The following is a 17,901-nucleotide window of genomic DNA, read 5'->3' as shown; positions in this document are numbered from 1 at the left end:
TTTAATTGCTTTAAAGAAAATGACAAAAAGTTGTCCTAGCCCACAAACACCTGACATTGATAAAGGAAAGAAACTGTTTATGAGGTATACCACATGGGATTAATGACACAAGAGTGGAGCCAATTTCTAAAATGATTAAACCACAGCAGAAGCCCCAATATAATTGGAAGAAAGAATAAACTGCAATGTAGACAAATTGATAGATAGATTAGTTGTTCAACCTATATATACATATCTATCTACTGAATCTATCCACTCACAGTACACACATGACACACACACAGTACACACACACACACACACACACACACACATACACACACACACACACACACACACACACACACACACACACACACACACACGCACGCACACTATTAGTAACATAACATAAAGAGTAACAGTGACATAGTAATGAGTTTGAGAGCTTGTTGTAAAATACTCTGTCTATATTTCCTCACTTTAAAAGGTTTAAAAAGTAACTGAGGATAAAAACAAAAAAATAGATGGCACAGGCACAGTTTATACGCGCTAGGATAAAACTGACTGGCTCACAACATGGACATCCCCAATGAATCAATGTGCAACCTGAATAAAGCTTCTTGAATCCATTAACAAGGTTTAAAAATAGCATATAGTTCATATTTACCTTGCGTTACTAGTTTAGTCTAGTCTAATTGAATTTATTAAAAGGCAGTCATGCTGGTTAACCATTTGTGTCAAAATGAACACTGTGTATACTGTGTGAAACACACAAGACGGTAATGTAATTATTTGATAGGGACAGAGCACATTAATGAACATCAGTATATAAAAAAGATGTAAACATGCTAGAGTTAGCAGAAATGCTAATGTGCAATCCGTAGTCCCTAAGAAAGGTAACAAATACAAAAACATCTAACAACCTAAATCATACATGTATATTAAATGTTCAATCATTATATTTTGCTGAAGTTTGCCATTTTCTGCAGCAAGCAACTCTGGCCGAGATAGTTTTCATCATGTTTTGGGCGTGGTCTCATATAATGAGCCCACAAACCATATTTGGAAGTTCAACTTCGCTCAACTGTCTTCATGCTGGTGCTGCTGCTTCAGCTCGATATACTTGTCACAACGGCTCTTCAGAAACCTACGGGTGACGTTACGAGACTACGTCCATATTTTATAGTCTATGGTCCCTCCTCAAAGTGGCCACACATGAGCTATGTAGAAAATGGTACGGAAATGTTAGGAGGTACTAAGTAGGCAAATTGCCAGAGTGACTTTTTAGGGTTTCTTTTGAGCTCTGACGAGATCTAGATTACACTATAATCTTTTATATGTCTGGGTTAAACCAGTGATTCCAGCAGTCTCAGAAGCTTATTTTGAATAACCAGAAGAAGAACTGGGCAGTTAGCCTGAGCAGATTAAGAAAAAAGTCCCACCTACAGTAACTGCAATAGACCATCTAAAGGAAAACACACACATCAGCGTTTCCTCAGACCACATACACCCTAGCTACAAGTGCACATAGTTGCTAGAATCTCACATTATGTCCTTCTCTCTGTGTCTTTCCTCCTCTCCTTGGCTCTCCTTCCCTCCTCCTCTACTGCTTTCTTTGTCTGTTTTCTTAGTCCCAGATTAAAGAGGACACTGTTCTAACATGACTGCAGGGTTTATATTGATCCAATGCGTCTTGGAGCTGTTCACATAGATAACAACTAATGTGGTGAGAGAAAGAGGACGGAGAGAGAGATTGTCTCCATGATGGCTAAAATTCTGATGATTTTTTTCAGGGACTCACTAATAAAATCACACCACACAGCCTTTAGTGTCATTATTTTAAAACAGAGTTACTGCTATGCAGGATACCATCCATCCATCGTCTACCGCTTATCCGGGGTCGGGTCGCGGGGGCAGCAGCTCCAGTAAGGATACCACAACGCATTTTCATTAAGACGTTAGCATTTTATGCTAAATTAGATAACAGGCTATTATATTCAATTCAGATGCTTGACTATGTTGAAGTTGTGAAATTGATGATGTCATCAGGAGATGCTCTGGAGCTGGTCCAGACACAGCAAACGCCATAATAATTTTCAAAGGTCGGGATTGTAGTTTCTGGTTCAACGCTCTTGGCAGAACTGTGGGACAAAGTCTGAAACTTAAAACAGCCTCTCCAACTCAGTGAACATACAGCAGTTATACCTTAGTGTCTGTTCATATGAACAGATCTGGCTCTGTTTATACTATATCTGGTTTGTGCATACACGTACAAGTTGTCTGATCGTACAGTCTCCATTCAGTCAGATTACTCAATCATTTGAATGTATGGTAGAAGAGTTGAGTTTTATCTCAATTATTTTTGAAAGGTTGAGATACAGCATATGTCAAGTACTAGTATGCAGTTCAACTGAGTTTGAATAATATTTATGTTTACTCTTCAACCTTAGGTCACCCTAAAGCAGACCTTTTAGAACAAATGATGTAAACCTTGTCTAAATGAAAGTTCCTCCAGATGACAGGAAGCGTTAGGAAAGGTCAGGGAACCCCTGCTGTCTGCCTGCTTTTAAAATCTCCCTGCATGGAGGAAAAGGCTTTAAATAATAATGTGTGTGTGTTTCTCTTGCATTTATTGCAGTATCATTGGCAGTGAACTGACCTTCATTCACAATACAGCCCTTCTGCATTTACTCACACACACACACACACGCACACGCACACACACGCATTCCTTTCAGTTCCTATCTTTTTTTTTACTGATGTGGCAATGTGTTTGTTTGTCAGAGCTTCACCTTTATTTACCACTCAAGTCTCTCTGCAGGATGATGACATTATGAACATTAGAGAGTGAAAGGAAGGAATTGGCAAAAGAGCAAGAATCTGAATGAGATAATTAGGAGGATGAGGCTTGAAATATCAACTAACTAGGCTGTCTTTGTCTGACTATGGGTCAGACTGTGTGTCTGTGCTGACTCAAATTACACAGATTAATTTCACATGAAGGGCTGCATGATGCTACTTGGTGTCACACTGGCTTGAACATTTGAGCTAATGAACAATATGGTAACCAAACAAGTAAAACACTATTTCTCTAACAGATGATTTAAATGTTCTTGAGCATGGTATTGTGTCAGTCAAATCAAAACATACTAGATTTTGCACCATTAACCATTTGCTAGAGCAGGCTCCTCCCACTTTGTGAATATTCCTTTTTAAATCCCAAGCTACTAGCTTACCTAAATTGCTGCATCATAAAACCACTCAGATGTCTTCGCCGCTCCCACAGCGTCACTCAGCCAGGGACAGTTTTATGGTAAAATCTTCAGCCCGGCCGAATTAGCATGCTGACACATGACAAGACACAGGAGAGACAGACAGAGACAAATGAGAACAATAAATGGTGTGAAAGGAGGTGAAATAGAGTGTCATAAAAGGTGTTGGAGATGGAGAAAATAATTGTGTTTTTGGTCGTTCTTACTTACGTGAATGAATACGATTAATCTATTTTATTACTGTCATCGCTCATTTCTGTCCTGTGAGGCCAGTGTGAGTGCCAGTTCTGCTTCTTTGTCTCTGTCCTCGTCTTTTTCAGTCTGAGACAGGATGAAGACAGAGTTGTCAGTAAGGCACTGTGTCAGCTAAGTAGGACACTGTTCTCAGAGCCACGGTGGAAGGGAGGCATAATACCTGTTCAAACCACCTAGAAATCAGCTCCAACTTTTTATCAGCTGAGATTAAAACACTCATTTCAGTCTTGACCTTCATGAAGGCCAGGGTTCACTGCTTGGGGGTCTTGGGGCAAAACTTCCCCCTTTTGACATGCCTCAATCAAGCAACCAGTGCTCTTGTACCAGACTACAAGGTTGTGTTTGTGATATGTGGTATTGTAAACACTAAATAATTTAAGAATCTGTACCATGTAGCCTAACCACAATTTCAACCTAAATATGACATGTAAGATATCTGATTACTGAGCTTTTCTTCAACCCTTTTCATATTGTCTTCACACTCAACATTCTCCACCAGTATTGGGAACAGCCAACCCAGACCAATCGCAGCTCTTACAGTCTGCAAGTGTAATTTTAGTAGCAGCCATAGCCCAGATGTTTTTAAGGAGGCACAGTTCCACTCGAAAGGAAAATGCTAACGAGTCTAGCAGCAAATATCATGTTCACCATCTTAGTATAGCGTGTTAGCATGCTAACATTTGTTAATTAGCACTAAGCTCAAGGTAGCTGAGGTTCATGAGTAGCCTATGTCGTTAGTTTTATTCCATCATAATTTTGGCCCAAAATCTCATTTCGACCTGATGGTGGCTACTGCTAGCAGCATGGCTAACGTTACTGTCCAAAGCCAGAAACAACTGTAAGAATCCCAAAGAAATAGAAACCCCTATCTCAGTGCTATGATAAAGGCAGACTAAAACACTCTGCAGTATTAATAAGTAGGCTTTGTAGATTTAGTTACTTATTGATCTAGCTAAGTAGAAATAATTTTTCACTCTTCAACAATTAACATTGCTCCAGTTGTTCAGCTACCTGGGGATAGCTACTGTAGTTGAGGAAATGTTGAGTTGCCTCTTGGCGAAATGCTCTCTGGTGTGATGCAGTGTACATGTCTAGGGCTTTTATTGTGAAAGGGAGAACGCGGACAGAATTGCATTGTAATGCGAGGCTTAAAGGTTGAATGTGTAATTCCAAGCCTACCTGCTAAAAATAAATATAGGACAGTATTTCACCTCTAAACCACCATACTATCTCTAATGTTAATATTTTAGTTGTAGTAGTTAATCATATTTATTGTATTCTAATGTATTCTTTATATTGTGTATGTCATTCAGTCAGTCAGTGGGCAAGAATAGCGAAATTCGACCAAACTGCTGGAACTCTGAGAGCCGGTCAAAAAACACTGCTATCTTATAATCTTCACATGGGGTTTATCTATCTGTGTTTAGTGGGGCACTACTGTTTCTTTGACTAAAACGAAAGTGGCAGAAACTAGAAACAACCTGCATATTCATCTCCTCTTCCCGGTGGCGTCGAAGCCAGGAGAGCCGCCCGCTGAGGGAGGAGAGAGGTTGACCGAGCCGGCACTTGGCAGCTGCCTCCGTCAGACGAAGCCCCAGTCAGCGGCTAAAAGAGACTTGAGCCCAGACAGAACAAGCCCCAGCACCGGCAGTCACAGTGGGCTGGTGGACCTGTGTAACGGCAGCAACAGGGAGTTTGCAGTTCATAATGATAGGTTAAAGCAAAAATGTTGTCTATTGACTAATTTGCATTAACACAATTCTGGTTTAGGGACATGTAATGTCACCTGAAGAATGTTTCAAACACAATACTGCCAGTGTTTTTAGTCTATTTTGTCACACAATATCGGTGTGTAGCAACTTCAGGAAAAGATTCATGTTCATATTTTTTTTTAAATGTCAGAAACATACTCTACCACTAACACCAGCACACAGTTACACGCCCATTCACCTGTCAAACTTCTTCTTGAACGTTGACCCAAAAATTCCTATTTGCATATAAACATTATTTGTTGGAAAAGTTTGTGTGTGTAAAAGTTTTTAGTGGAGGCTCATTAATGTCTTGATTAAACACACCCCACCAATATGTGTGCAGTGTTAAACGTATCACTGGCTCAGTGAGCAGTCACAGAGAAACGCTCTAGGTGTTCAGGTCCCAGCTGACTCTGTTAAACTGTACATAAAGTCTTCCTCTTGTGGGAAAATGCACAGAAATACATTTTGCCTATGCACAGGGATTCCTGCAGTTACGCCTATAAACAAAATCCCACATTGACTGGATTTAACTCTGAGCCAACACATAAAACAAGAGGAAGGGATTAAAAGGGGAGAGAGAGAGACTTTCCCACATATTCTCTCCCTCCATCTCTCTACACTTTAAGTTCAGCCTAGCGTGGGCCCTCTCATTGATTTTTAGTTCAATATTTTTCTTCCCTCAGTGTCCAGTGTTGCAGGGTGTGTTCTGCTTCTGTGGAGCAGCTCAGTGGTTATGAGGCCTCTGACGTTGACTCATCTCTCTTTACATATTGGACCTCAGCTACATCCTGTCACACTTATAGAGCTGCATCTTCAGCTGTCACTAACTATGAACTTTGCAACATATTCCAAGTTGTTGATTCTATAAACTTTTGTACCATAGATGTAGGAGAGATGCTTTGAAATCAATGAAAAAGCAATCTTCATGTTATACATTTAGATGAAAACCTGACTGCATGTTTATGCACTGGAATACCTATTGATCAAACGTTGCATTGCACTGCATACAGATGCTTACATCAGATGCATCAGTACATTTGTTTGTGATAGAGTTTTTCACATTTCCTGGGTCATTTTGAAACACAAACCATACCATCATGGGTTAAAATTGACATACTACTACACTGTGAAATGACGTTTCTTTTTTCACTTTATTTGGTCATGTGTCGTCACAGAGGTTTGAACTTGCATTAATTGTTCCACTAACAAATACAAAAAATCAGTAAAAATCAGCAAACATAGTGGATTTGTCACAATAAAGATTGGACATCGATTTTTTTGTTTTGTTGGCTGGCTGTTAAACTCTGATATTTTATGATCAGCATATAATCTCTGAGTATTCATACCCTTTATTCAAGCAGAAATGTTAAACAATTATGCTAATCATGTCCATGACATCTTTTCCTCCCCTGCCATGTTCCAGGCATTTGGCCACGCCTACTCCACCCAGCGTAAGGTGGCAGAAGATGGGGAGACCAACGAGGAGACTCTGCTGCAGGAGTCTGCCAGCAAGGAGGCCTACTACATGGGCCGCCTCCTGGAGCTCCAGTCAGCACTCAAGCACAGCCGGGCCACCGCCTCCAACGCTCAGGCCGACAACGAACACCTGAGCACACTGCTGCTGGAGCTGAGGGAGGTACAGTACAGCGCGTAGGGTTACGGATATCATATCATTCAATCAGGGTACCATCATGTAACAAGTTTGAAATCTAGACTTTTCACTTTGTGAAATATGATTTTGTGACATTTTTCCCTCACTCAGATAGGGCCTATATAACACTTGCCATAACAAGAGCGATTCTTTTGGGAAACAAACAGGAAATGGTAAAGATGTACTCAGTTTTAGCTTACTTCATGCATTGAAAGAGTTCCATCCTCACTCTCTTTCAACAATTCTGTCATGTAAAGCCTAGTCGCTTCCATGCTGATTTCAGTCATTTTCTTGGGTTATCTGTGTCATAAACAGCATGCAGCTCCAGCTCTGTTTCCCTGAACTGTCTCAGCAGAGTAATGAGATGTTGGAGCTGCAGCGCAGCCGGATGCGAGAGGAGATCAGGGAGTACAAGTTTCGAGAGTCAAGGCTGCTCCAGGACTACACTGAGCTGGAGGAGGAGAACATCACTCTGCAGAAACTGGTGTCAACACTCAAACAGAATCAGGTACAGATGGATCACACACACATGGACATGCAAATTATGACCCTGCAACCGAGACTGAATCAGAAGAAACCAAGTAAGAAGGTTTTTGTGAAGAATTTGTGCAGAATTCTTTAGTTTTTCCAATATGGACATTTTTATTCTAACAGTATTACAGAGGTTTTAGTGCTCCCCCACAATATTGTTGTCCTCTCATCTTCATGTTATTTAACCCTCCTGTTATCCTTGAGGTCAATTTGACCCCATTCAATGTTTAACATTTCTAAATAAGTACTTCACATTGTTTGCTTTGCTTATATTTAATGATTTTTCCTAATTGAATGGGGACAAACATAAACTTACCATACAACATATATTTTCAATGTCCAGTATGCATTTTGTACGCAACAGTGTTCCTTAGGGTCAATTTGATCCCTGGCCATTTTTACTGTATAAAACATGTAAGAAATGTGAAGAATTTACAATAATTTGTTGACATTATTTTTGGCTGATATTGAGGTCACTATCACATGCAATTTTATAATCTTTAGGGCCCTCACCTGCCATAACATTACCTGTACTATTGTGAGAACCCCTGATATTTCCTAGACCGTTGAGGAGGGTAAATATAGTTCCTGTGAGGACATTGATAGTTCAGATAGTAAAACAAACATACAAAAGTTTATACTGCAGCCTTCCAAACCATTTATATTGGTGCTTACATTACATTACAGTTCATTTAGCTGACGCTTTTGTCCAAAGCGACGTACAAAAAGTGCAAACAATCATGGGGATACAACTCCGAACAGTAAGAATCTTGTAAGTACAATAGCTTCAAATAGGTACAATCGTTTAAGTGAACACTGTCTTCAAATAAGCCAGTTTGCAACATAAGTGCAACATTCAGAAACAATAGAATACAAACTAAACTATTAGCTATAAACAAGCCAAACCAATATAAGTGTAACATACAAAGAACAGTTATTTTGTTTTCTTCATTCGCTAAGGTGCAATCGAAACAGGTGAGTTTTCAGTCTGCGACGGAACGTGTGAAGACTGTCTGCTGACCTGACATCAATGGGGAGGTCGTTCCACCATTTTGAAGCCAGGATAGCAAACAGGCGGGTTTTGTTTGAGGGGAATCTGGGTCCCACTCGTAGTGAGGGAGTGGCGAGCCGATTGGTCGACGCAGAGCGAAGTGAACACGCTGAGGTGTATGGTTCGACCATGGCCTGGATGTAGGAAGGGGCTGATCCATTCACAGCACGGTAGGCCAGCACCAAAGCCTTGAAGCAGATTCGGGCCACCACTGGTAGCCAGTGAAGGGAGCGGAGAAGCGATGTAGTGTGGGAGAACTTGGGTAGATTGAAGACCAGTCGGGCTGCTGCATTCTGGATCAGCTGTAGAGGTCGAATGGCACATGCAGACAGTCCAGCAAGGAAGGAGTTGCAGTAGTCAAGGCGTGAGATGACTAGAGCCTGAACAAGAACCTGCGTCGCCTTCTGAGTCAGTAGGTTACGTATCCTCCTGATGTTGTACAGAGTGTATCTGCAGGAAGGGGTTGTTGCAGCGATGTTGGGACCGAAGGACAGTTGGTTGTCCAGCGTCACACCCAGATTCCTTGCAGTCAGAGTCGGGGAAACAACAGAGGTGCCGATGTTGATGGTAAGGTCTTGGATGGGAGAGCCCTTACCTGGAAGGAAAAGGAGCTCGGTCTTGCCTCCACCTGGGTTTCAGATCTGGGAAAGGACAGGATCAGTTGAGTGTCATCTGTGTAGCTGTGGTAGGAGAAACCATGAGAGTGAATGACAGAGCCAATTGAGTTGGTGTACAGTGAAAAGAGGAGAGGCCCCAGGACGGAGCCCTGAGGTACCCCGGTGGTTAGTTGACAGGGGTCCAACATAGGGGTCTGACATAGCCCCTCTCCAAGATACCCTGTAGGTGTGGTCCTTTAGGTAGGATTTGAGCAGGGAGAAAGCAGAGCCTGAGACTCCCAGTTCTTGGAGGGTGTTGAGGAGGATCTGGTGGTTCACTGTGTCAAACGCAGCAGAGAGGTCCAGAAGGATGACAACTGAGGAGAGGGAGGCTGCTCTAGCAGCGCGGAGTTCCTCAGTGACAGCGAGGAGGGCAGTCTCAGTTGAGTGGCCTGCCTTGAAACCAGATTGGTGCGGATCAAGAAGGTTGTTCTGGTGAAGGTAAGACGAGATTTGATTAAAGACTGCACGCTCAAGTGTTTTGGAAAGAAAATAAAGAAGAGAGACAGTTCTGTAGTTGTTGACTTCAGAAGGATCGAGTGAGGGTTTCTTTAAGAGAGGGTTCACTCTTGCCTCCTTAAGATTGTTAGGAAAGCAACCAGATGTTAAGTCGGTGTTGATGAGATGAGTAAGAAAAGGAAGGAGGTCAGGAGCAATAGACTGGAGAAGGTGAGAGGGGATAGGGTCCAGAGGACAGGTGGTAGGACGGGCAGAGGTAATGAGAGATAGAACTTAATTTGAAGAGAGAGTGGAGAAAGAATGGGTGGGTCTGGCGAACCTACTGCAAGGTGAGAGGACAGAGGGAGTCCAGAGAGGAGGACAGGGTCGAGAGGAGAGTGTCTGTGGCAGAGTTGGCAACCATAAGTGAGAAGGAGTCAGGAGAAGGAAGGGCCGAGAGGACAGCTGAGGCAAGAGAAGAGGGAGAGAGGGAGCGGAGGTTACGGCAGAGGGGTACAGCTTTCGGGGAGATACGTTTGTTAGTTTGGGAGAGGGGGAGAGAGTAGGATATGAAAAAGTGATCAGAGATGTGAAGCGGTGTTACAGAGAGGTTTGAGGTAGACCAGTTTCTGGTGAATATGAGGTCGAGGTGGTTACCAGCTTTGTGAGTAGGAGGGGACGGAGACAGGGAGAGAGCAAAAGAAGATAGGAGAGATATTAAGTCTGTTGACTTCTCTGACTGGATGTTGAAGTCACCGAGAAGTACGAGCGGAGGGCTATTTTCAGGGATGTTGGACAGGTGCTCTGTGTGCTCTCTCTTTATGCCCTCTCTCAATTGAAAATGACCTCTAAACAAAGGTTTTGGAATGGTGGTATTTCATGGCCAATGTCCCTTCAGACAATACATACCAAACAAACCGGACAAATATCAAAATATGGACATCATGTGATGTACAGTCCAGCTATGCATGGAATATGCAGTTGCACACTGGGAAACACCCTGGGGGAGCACCTGAAGAGAATCAGGGCATGAGGGTGATACCAGACATGGCTGAAGGAGTGAAAGTCCCAGAATAAAATTACATGTGATAATGTTTTCACATTACGCCTGGGTGAGTTGGGTAATAATTGTAATTACAATCATTTTCTAAAGGTTTAAATTGCTGGGGTCAAATTAACTCCAAGGATAACAGTTGTTAGTAAATGGAATGGTAACAGGAGAGTTAAGAAACATCTTTACAGTCTCTGCTCTTTGGAGCAATGTCTTTATGAATGGGTGGCTGTTCTGTTGGTTTTAAATCTATTCTGCTGAGCGACAGTTTGCTGTTGCAATGTGTAAAGAAACGCACTGTAGGACCATCAAAGTGAAAGAAAAAGAAGACTGCAAGTTTGCAACTATGCCCAGTTTAAAGTATTAAAAAAATCTGCTTTGAAAATGTTATATGAGGAAGAAAATACATTTTGCCTATTTATGTGGATGTGAACACAACTTCTGGATTCACTACTACCCACATAGTGGTACAGTACATTGGCTAGCCTATCTCTTGATTTCATCCCATTAATATTTCTGTTGCTCCACCCCTGGTTTAGGTGGAGTATGAAGGCCTAAAGCATGAGATCAAGGTCCTGGAGGAGGAGACAGAGCTCCTCAACAGCCAGTTACAGGACGCGCTGCGTTTGAAGGACATCTCAGACGCCCAGCTGGAGGAGTCGCTGGAGTCTCTGAAGAGCGAACGTGAGCAGAAGAACCACCTGCGCAAGGAGCTGGTCCACCACCTCAGCATGTGTGATGTGGCCTACACCGGCAGTGCCCACCTGACATTCACCTCTGCCCCACCCAGTGGCACCGCCACCCCAACAACTCTGCTCTCCCCAAACGCAGAAGAGCCAACAAGGTGGATATTGCACATATGAAACTTATGTGGAAAGAAATTTTTATATTTAGATTGTCAGTGATCACTAGAGTGTAACTTGCAAAAAGTAAACCCTGTCTTATAAATTCATTGTATCCTACATATTTGCTTTGCCAAATATATTACGGAGGAAAAGCTATTGGTGCATGGATAATATACACTGACAACATTTTTCCAAAATTGTCATAGGAAGATGAGCTTGTTGGATGGTTGGGCATAAAATGCTAACTACTTCGTCACCAGTAATCAGGTTTTGTATCTTGTATATCCACCTGCTTAACAGTGTTTGTAAAACACCGTTAAATTTAAGGAAAGATGGTGGTTTTAATGAAATATTGAACCAGTTAACGCATGTTTCACTAACATAAAAGGATAAGGCTAGCAATATTCTGTATTTTTGCTAACTTTAACAAACATGTATGTGGTTATTAGCTCCAAGACTATTAATTCCTACTTAAGATGTATATCTTAAATTACATCTCACGAATATATAATTTCATAAAAAAAAAAATGAAATGATCCCCCAGTTATTTCTTGAAACAGCTGACCACTGTAGTTTTTATCAAACGTTATTCAAATAGGAAGAAATAATGTATTTATTGGGGACTACTTTCAGCTGCGTATTAATCCACATTTGGTGCTCTGGTGTGAGTATTTGTTGCAGCGGTGTATGTGGAATTAAGTAAAAATAAACTACAGTGTGTTTGTTCATGGAATGAACAACGAACATGTCCCCCAGTGCAAAAGTGTGGTTCAACGATCAGTTTTTTAAAATAGTTTTTGAACAACAATGGAGCTTTATGTCACAGAGGAATAAGATATACCAGGCCTTGATACACACACAATACTTGTTTGTAGACACATTCAGTGTTGGTTTGACTCTACAGATTTGTTGACATTAATATCTCTGAACATTTTGTAAAAAGGTGGCCTACTTGTATTAAGTATTGACCTGCACTCTTGGACTTTATTGTGCTGGTTATAAATATCTCTAATTGTCTATATTTGTCATGTGGGAAGCAAAGTGAATCTTTAAAGAAGTGGTACTCTGATCTGTCAGGTGTAATGGCCACCTCCAGGGTGCAGGGACAGGTGCAGGGTTGGTGCCCAGAGCTAATGGAGAGTGCCGAGGCCCGGGTCGGAAAGCTGAGGGTGCGGTGACATCAGACCTCTTCAACGAGATGAACCTGACAGAGATCCAGAAGCTCAAGCAGCAGCTGATGACGGTGAGTCTGCTCTCTGATCAACCATGTACATATTATTTTCTTGAAGAAAATCAGCATTAGGAACTTTTTGAAAATAAGAGCACGAGCACAGTACGAAAGAGTGGAACAAACAACATACTGATGATGTACCAATTACTGAGTACTACATTTTAAGGAGTGATTTAAAAGATGCCACTGATTCTGCGAGTCTCAGATCTGCAAATTACAGAGCTAAGGAGCCCTCACTGCACAAGCCTGGTCACCTTTAGTCTTAAGCAGGGAATTGGGAACAGCCAGCAATCTAAAATTCAAAAACTCTAACTGACTTTTCAACAGTGGAAAAAGCTGATTTTAGAGATGCTCCTCAGTTGGAGGAAGCATGTTTGAATGACTCTTATGACTTGTTTGTCAAATGAGAGATCACTGTCTAAGCATCCCCCCAGGTTTCTAACTGCCAGTTAGATATTTGTCGACAAGGGGCCAAGAATGATAATTAGCTTATTTCCTAAAATGTTGAACTGTTCCTGTAATGTCAGGCATGCAGTGTTCCAACATTCCATCACACCTTCTGTGAGTGTGTGTCTCATTCTCTCACACACAGTCACACATTCATTCGTCTTTCTCTCATTTGTTCCCAAACTCTCAGGGCATTTCTTAAAGCCTACAACCAATTACTAACCAATTAAGACCATGCTCAGATCACGATGAAGCTGTATATTGTGTGTATACATTCATCCATACATGTGTGCATCTGCTTCAGTTCCTGTAGGTGTAATCCCATCCATTCCTGCTCCCTGCTGCTTTGCTGATAGGCTGAGCTGCAGGAAGAGCTTAATTATATATCTCAGCTGACACACTACACTATCGGCCACTCCCCAGAAGATGGGTGGGTTTCATCGTTGTTTCTGCTGCTGTCTAAGCTGCTCTTTTAAAATGTTAATGAATCCACTTTTGTGCTACGACATTGTTTCTTTCAAACTGATGGAACTTTAAATATTTACTTTAATAAGAAAATGTGTAGTACTATATATCTTCGTGTGTTATTATGCAGTTTTTATGGTTGAGTGTGTTCCAGTTTAGGTCTGGTTGTGGAGGTGCTCAAATGAGTGATGAAGCTGCATTTCTTGACACTAAAGTCTGTGTATGTATGTAAATGTTGGAAGGAGCTCAAATGATGGATTCAGATAAATTGCAACCATACTTGTAGTACTACAACTACTCCTAATGTATGAAAATAATAATGCACACTACACAAGATTTTTAAGGGGTGGGGGATGTGAATGTGCAAAAAAAACCGTATAAACAAATATTTGCTTTATCTACAAACAATTGTGCGACCCCCCTGCGGTAACTCCGCGGACCCCCTGTTGAAGACCTATGCTCTACATTATTGCATTTTGCAGACAATATTAAAGGTACCCTGTGGAGTTTTCTTAAATACAGACACAATTATCTTTACCTCATTTGAAACCCACTTTGTCTCCATTTATACCACCCTGTTTTTTTCCGTTTTTTCTTCATGCGTTACTGTCGCTACAGTAACAGTTGATCAGGTATGTCGTATTGTGTCATCATGGTTTCTGTGCAAGAACTTGTAGTTCACAATATACAAATGAAATCGGGGACCCACTCATCAAAACATTGCACAAAAAAAACCAAACCCTGATCTTTAAATAAAGATATTTTCCTTATCTTTCCCATTCTGGCACATTCGTCTCTTAACGAACATAAGATAATGTATCTTTGCTGGTAGTGATGACATATTTTAAGGGGTTGTTAGCCTCAACAGCTTTGGCTATATTGAACCAAAACTGACTTTGACGTAAGCTGTACAAAAAAGCTGAAGGCTTTATCATCTTTGTGGTTGCCACTTCAAAGGTCTTCTCTTTTCCTCCTCCTATGAACTGCTCACATTAGCAGATATTTGATACAGACCCAGTCCCAGCACCAGATTTCTCATTGACAGTAAGTGGGGAAGTCAATGCAAACATCCTGTTATCGAACCTTGCCTTTGCCTAACTCTAAATTTGATGTGTTAAATAGGCATGAGCCTGTAAAAAAGGTTTGGCAACTTCTGAGATCATACCATATGCTGTGTTTTCCCTAATCTTGCTGCTGCTCTCTTCAGGTTGAATGTGAGAAAGTATCACTGATGACCCGTCTGCAAGAGTCTGAGAGTCAGCTTCAACACACCCAGGGGGCACTGAACGAGCAGCATGAGAAGGCCTTCCGCCTTAGTCAGAAAGTCACTGTCCTCCACCGCCTGCATCGAAAGGCCGACCTTAACCAGGAAGCCCATACTAGTGCCACATATGAGCTTGACCCTGAGGCCCTGATGGAGCTGGACAGAGATGAGGAGGAGACTGAAGAGGAAGGAGTATCTGAGGAGGATAGGAGTTTGACACTGAACAAAAGTCAGGTATTTTCATATCAGACGCCAGGTCTGGAGATCCTGCAGTGCAAGTACCGTGTGGCTGTGACAGAGGTGGTGGAGCTCAAGGCAGAGGTGAAAGCTCTCCGTGACAGATTGGCTCAGTGTGTAGAGGGAGCAGCGGAGGAGAAGCCAAGGCGAAGCATTCAGCTCCAGAAGCTGGAGAGGCAGGTCGCCTCATTAGAGAAAAGCTGCCGGGAGCGACGTGAGAAGGTAACCATGCCATACTGACTGCGTCTGTTTGAATTGAATGACAGATAGTTACAGAGGTATAGGATTTCCTTTCCTCTTTTCTCAGATTTCTAGCCTAGAGTTGGAGTTGCAGACAGCTCAGTCAGCAGCCTATGAGAGTCAGGGTGCGTTGAACGCAGCCCAGGATGAGTTGGTGATGCTGAGCGAGGAGCTTGCCCAGCTCTACCACCACGTCTGTCTGTGCAACAATGAGACGCCCAACCGCGTCATGCTGGACTACTACAGGTTTGACTGTTATTTTATTAGCAGAACACATGCAGCATCAAAGGGTGGATCAAGATTTCTTAAAGTTACAGTGATTGAGGCCCAACTTGTGGACCATGCATTAGAGGGAGGGCCACTTGAAAAATGAATGCACCCATGAGATCTAAATTCAGAGAGATTGGCAAGTATTCTCTATGAAGGGTGTGTCGCTTGGACTCAGGACTTCCTTTCTCAAAGTGGAAATGTTTCCCAACTACACCCTCATTTAGAGTTTGCAGTTATCCTCTGCCAGAGCAAATCCTCTCCTACCCTCTTTTGAGTCGTCTGTAAAGTCTTTAGCGTCCTGAACTTTTTCCACATGAACGTTTTTGCAAACACTTCTACAAAAGCTGCATTTAGGACCTCCTGTTGTAGCTAAACTTAAACCAACATAAAGGTTTAACAGGCTAAAAAACCTAATTCTCTCTGTTTTTCTTTTAGACAAGGCAGAGGGCTCCGGAGCCTCAGTGCCAGTCTTAAAGCCATGTCTTCAGACAACAGCAAAGTTCTCCTCACACCACGCCTGGCCAGGCGGCTGGCCGCTGTCGCTTCGACAAACTTGACTCCTGGGGAGTCGCGGAGCCCATCGCAGTCTCCATCCAAGCAGCCTTTGTCTGGGGAGGGGGGGAGAGAGGAGAAGGAGGGGGAAAAGGAGGGCCTCCAGGTGCCATCTGAGCAGAGCCTGCCGCCTTGCACACCTCCGACCCGCTCACCTAGCATCAGTGCCTCTTCATCATCGTCCTCATCTTCATCGCCTGCCCTGGAGCCAGCTGGTGAGCTGCGCAGGGAGCCCATGAATATCTACAACCTCAACGCCATCATCAGAGAGCAGGTAGAACAGTGTTCACATGCCGTGTCAGTGGAAATCCCTTTCTCTTTTCTTCTTTCTTTTTTCTCTCCCTTTTAAACTTTTCTTCCTTGTATTCTCATATCTCCTCTTGTCCTCATCTCCTATCTACTCTCCTCCCCTAGGTAAAGCACCTTCAGCGGGCAGTAGACAAGTCTCTGCAGCTGTCCAGACAGAGAGCTGCAGCCAGGGAACTGGCCCCTCTGCTGGACAAGGACAAGGAGAGCTGCTTGGAGGAGATCCTGAAGCTCAAGTCACTGCTAAGCACCAAGAGAGAGCAGATAGCCACACTCAGACTGGTACTCAGGGCTAACAAACAGGTGAGACATGTGATGTGTAGCTGAACAATAATGACAAGTGTAATAATGATACTATGTAATGTGAATGATGTGACAATCCAGGGTATGACTGTTGGTCCAATAGTCAGAGCTTCAGTGACCAAAGACAACCTGTATGAACTGTCATGAATGTAGCACCAAATTCTTGTGACTGCTGGTAGGTACACACACCTACGAACAGAATATGACATGAAATGCAATAATGTAAACCTAAAAATCTGCACAAGTATAATATAAATTAACTCCCTCCCCCAAGACATCCGTGACTCTCAGTCTCTCCATATTTCAGTCCTGCCTCAAGACGCACCTCTTCTCAACTAGGCCCCTGTTAACCGTATTATTATTATTATTATTATTATTATTATTATTATTATTATTATTATTATTATTATTATTATTATTATTATTATCTTTTTCCCTTTCTTCCATTTCTTCCCTCGTCCTAACCCCTCCCCCCACCTCCCCTACTATTATAAAGCGGCTTTGAGGTCTTGAAAAGCGCTATATAAATTACATTTATTATTATTATTATTATTATTATTATTATTATTATTATTATTATTATTATTATAAATTAGCTACGGTAATTTCTTCGAATGACACAAGGACATTTTCTCTTGTGTGCGGATACACTTCCCAGCCATTAAATATTATCCAGCAATATTGCAAAAATATACTTAATATATATATAGTTCTGCCACAATATGAATTGTAAAATGTTATTGTTATTACCCAGCTATAGACAAACGATGTTAACACATTTTATTCACTGAAGTCTTGTCAGACTAAGAGTTAAAAACACATGATATGGTGGTTGATTGGTTGTGAGTTACATCAGCGTCTCCCATGAGAAAATGCATGCATGGTCTTTACTTGCAGTTGACTTGATTATGATGTTTTGGTCAACATGACCTAGATTCCTTCCTAAACAGATTCTTGCTAAATGAAGGATGTATTAGTAAAACATTGCAATGAAGTCATAGGATATTGTTCCTATGTATCTACTGCCTAAACCAGGGATTTGCACATTTGCTTTATTCAAAAAAGACAAATCCCAGATATGTTTTTATCAGTTAAAAAAA

General features: G+C 41.9%; 1 protein-coding gene across 5 annotated transcripts in view; it reads left to right on the top strand.

Annotated features, from left to right (window-relative positions):
* The window catches only part of LOC115028501 (protein bicaudal D homolog 1-like), a 42,439-nt gene that overhangs the window by 11,870 nt on the left and 12,668 nt on the right, over positions 1-17,901 (top strand). For 3 of the 5 annotated variants that reach the window (XM_029462314.1, XM_029462316.1, XM_029462313.1), the window contains 8 exons: positions 6,687-6,899; positions 7,267-7,422; positions 11,181-11,485; positions 12,564-12,729; positions 14,837-15,352; positions 15,438-15,616; positions 16,076-16,466; positions 16,607-16,801. In XM_029462314.1, coding sequence (XP_029318174.1) covers positions 6,687-6,899; positions 7,267-7,422; positions 11,181-11,485; positions 12,564-12,729; positions 14,837-15,352; positions 15,438-15,616; positions 16,076-16,466; positions 16,607-16,801 — 2,121 coding nt within the window. The remainder of the gene's footprint in view (positions 1-6,686; positions 6,900-7,266; positions 7,423-11,180; positions 11,486-12,563; positions 12,730-14,836; positions 15,353-15,437; positions 15,617-16,075; positions 16,467-16,606; positions 16,802-17,901) is intronic. The other 2 variants (XM_029462317.1, XM_029462315.1) reach the window with 1 other exon arrangement.

Source organism: Cottoperca gobio, chromosome 23 (genome assembly GCF_900634415.1).
Source record: "Cottoperca gobio chromosome 23, fCotGob3.1, whole genome shotgun sequence".
In the NCBI taxonomy this organism is placed as follows: Eukaryota; Metazoa; Chordata; class Actinopteri; order Perciformes; family Bovichtidae; genus Cottoperca; species Cottoperca gobio.
The sequence above is the reverse complement of the archived record's forward strand: the minus strand, read 5'-3'. Positions and strand labels throughout refer to the sequence as shown.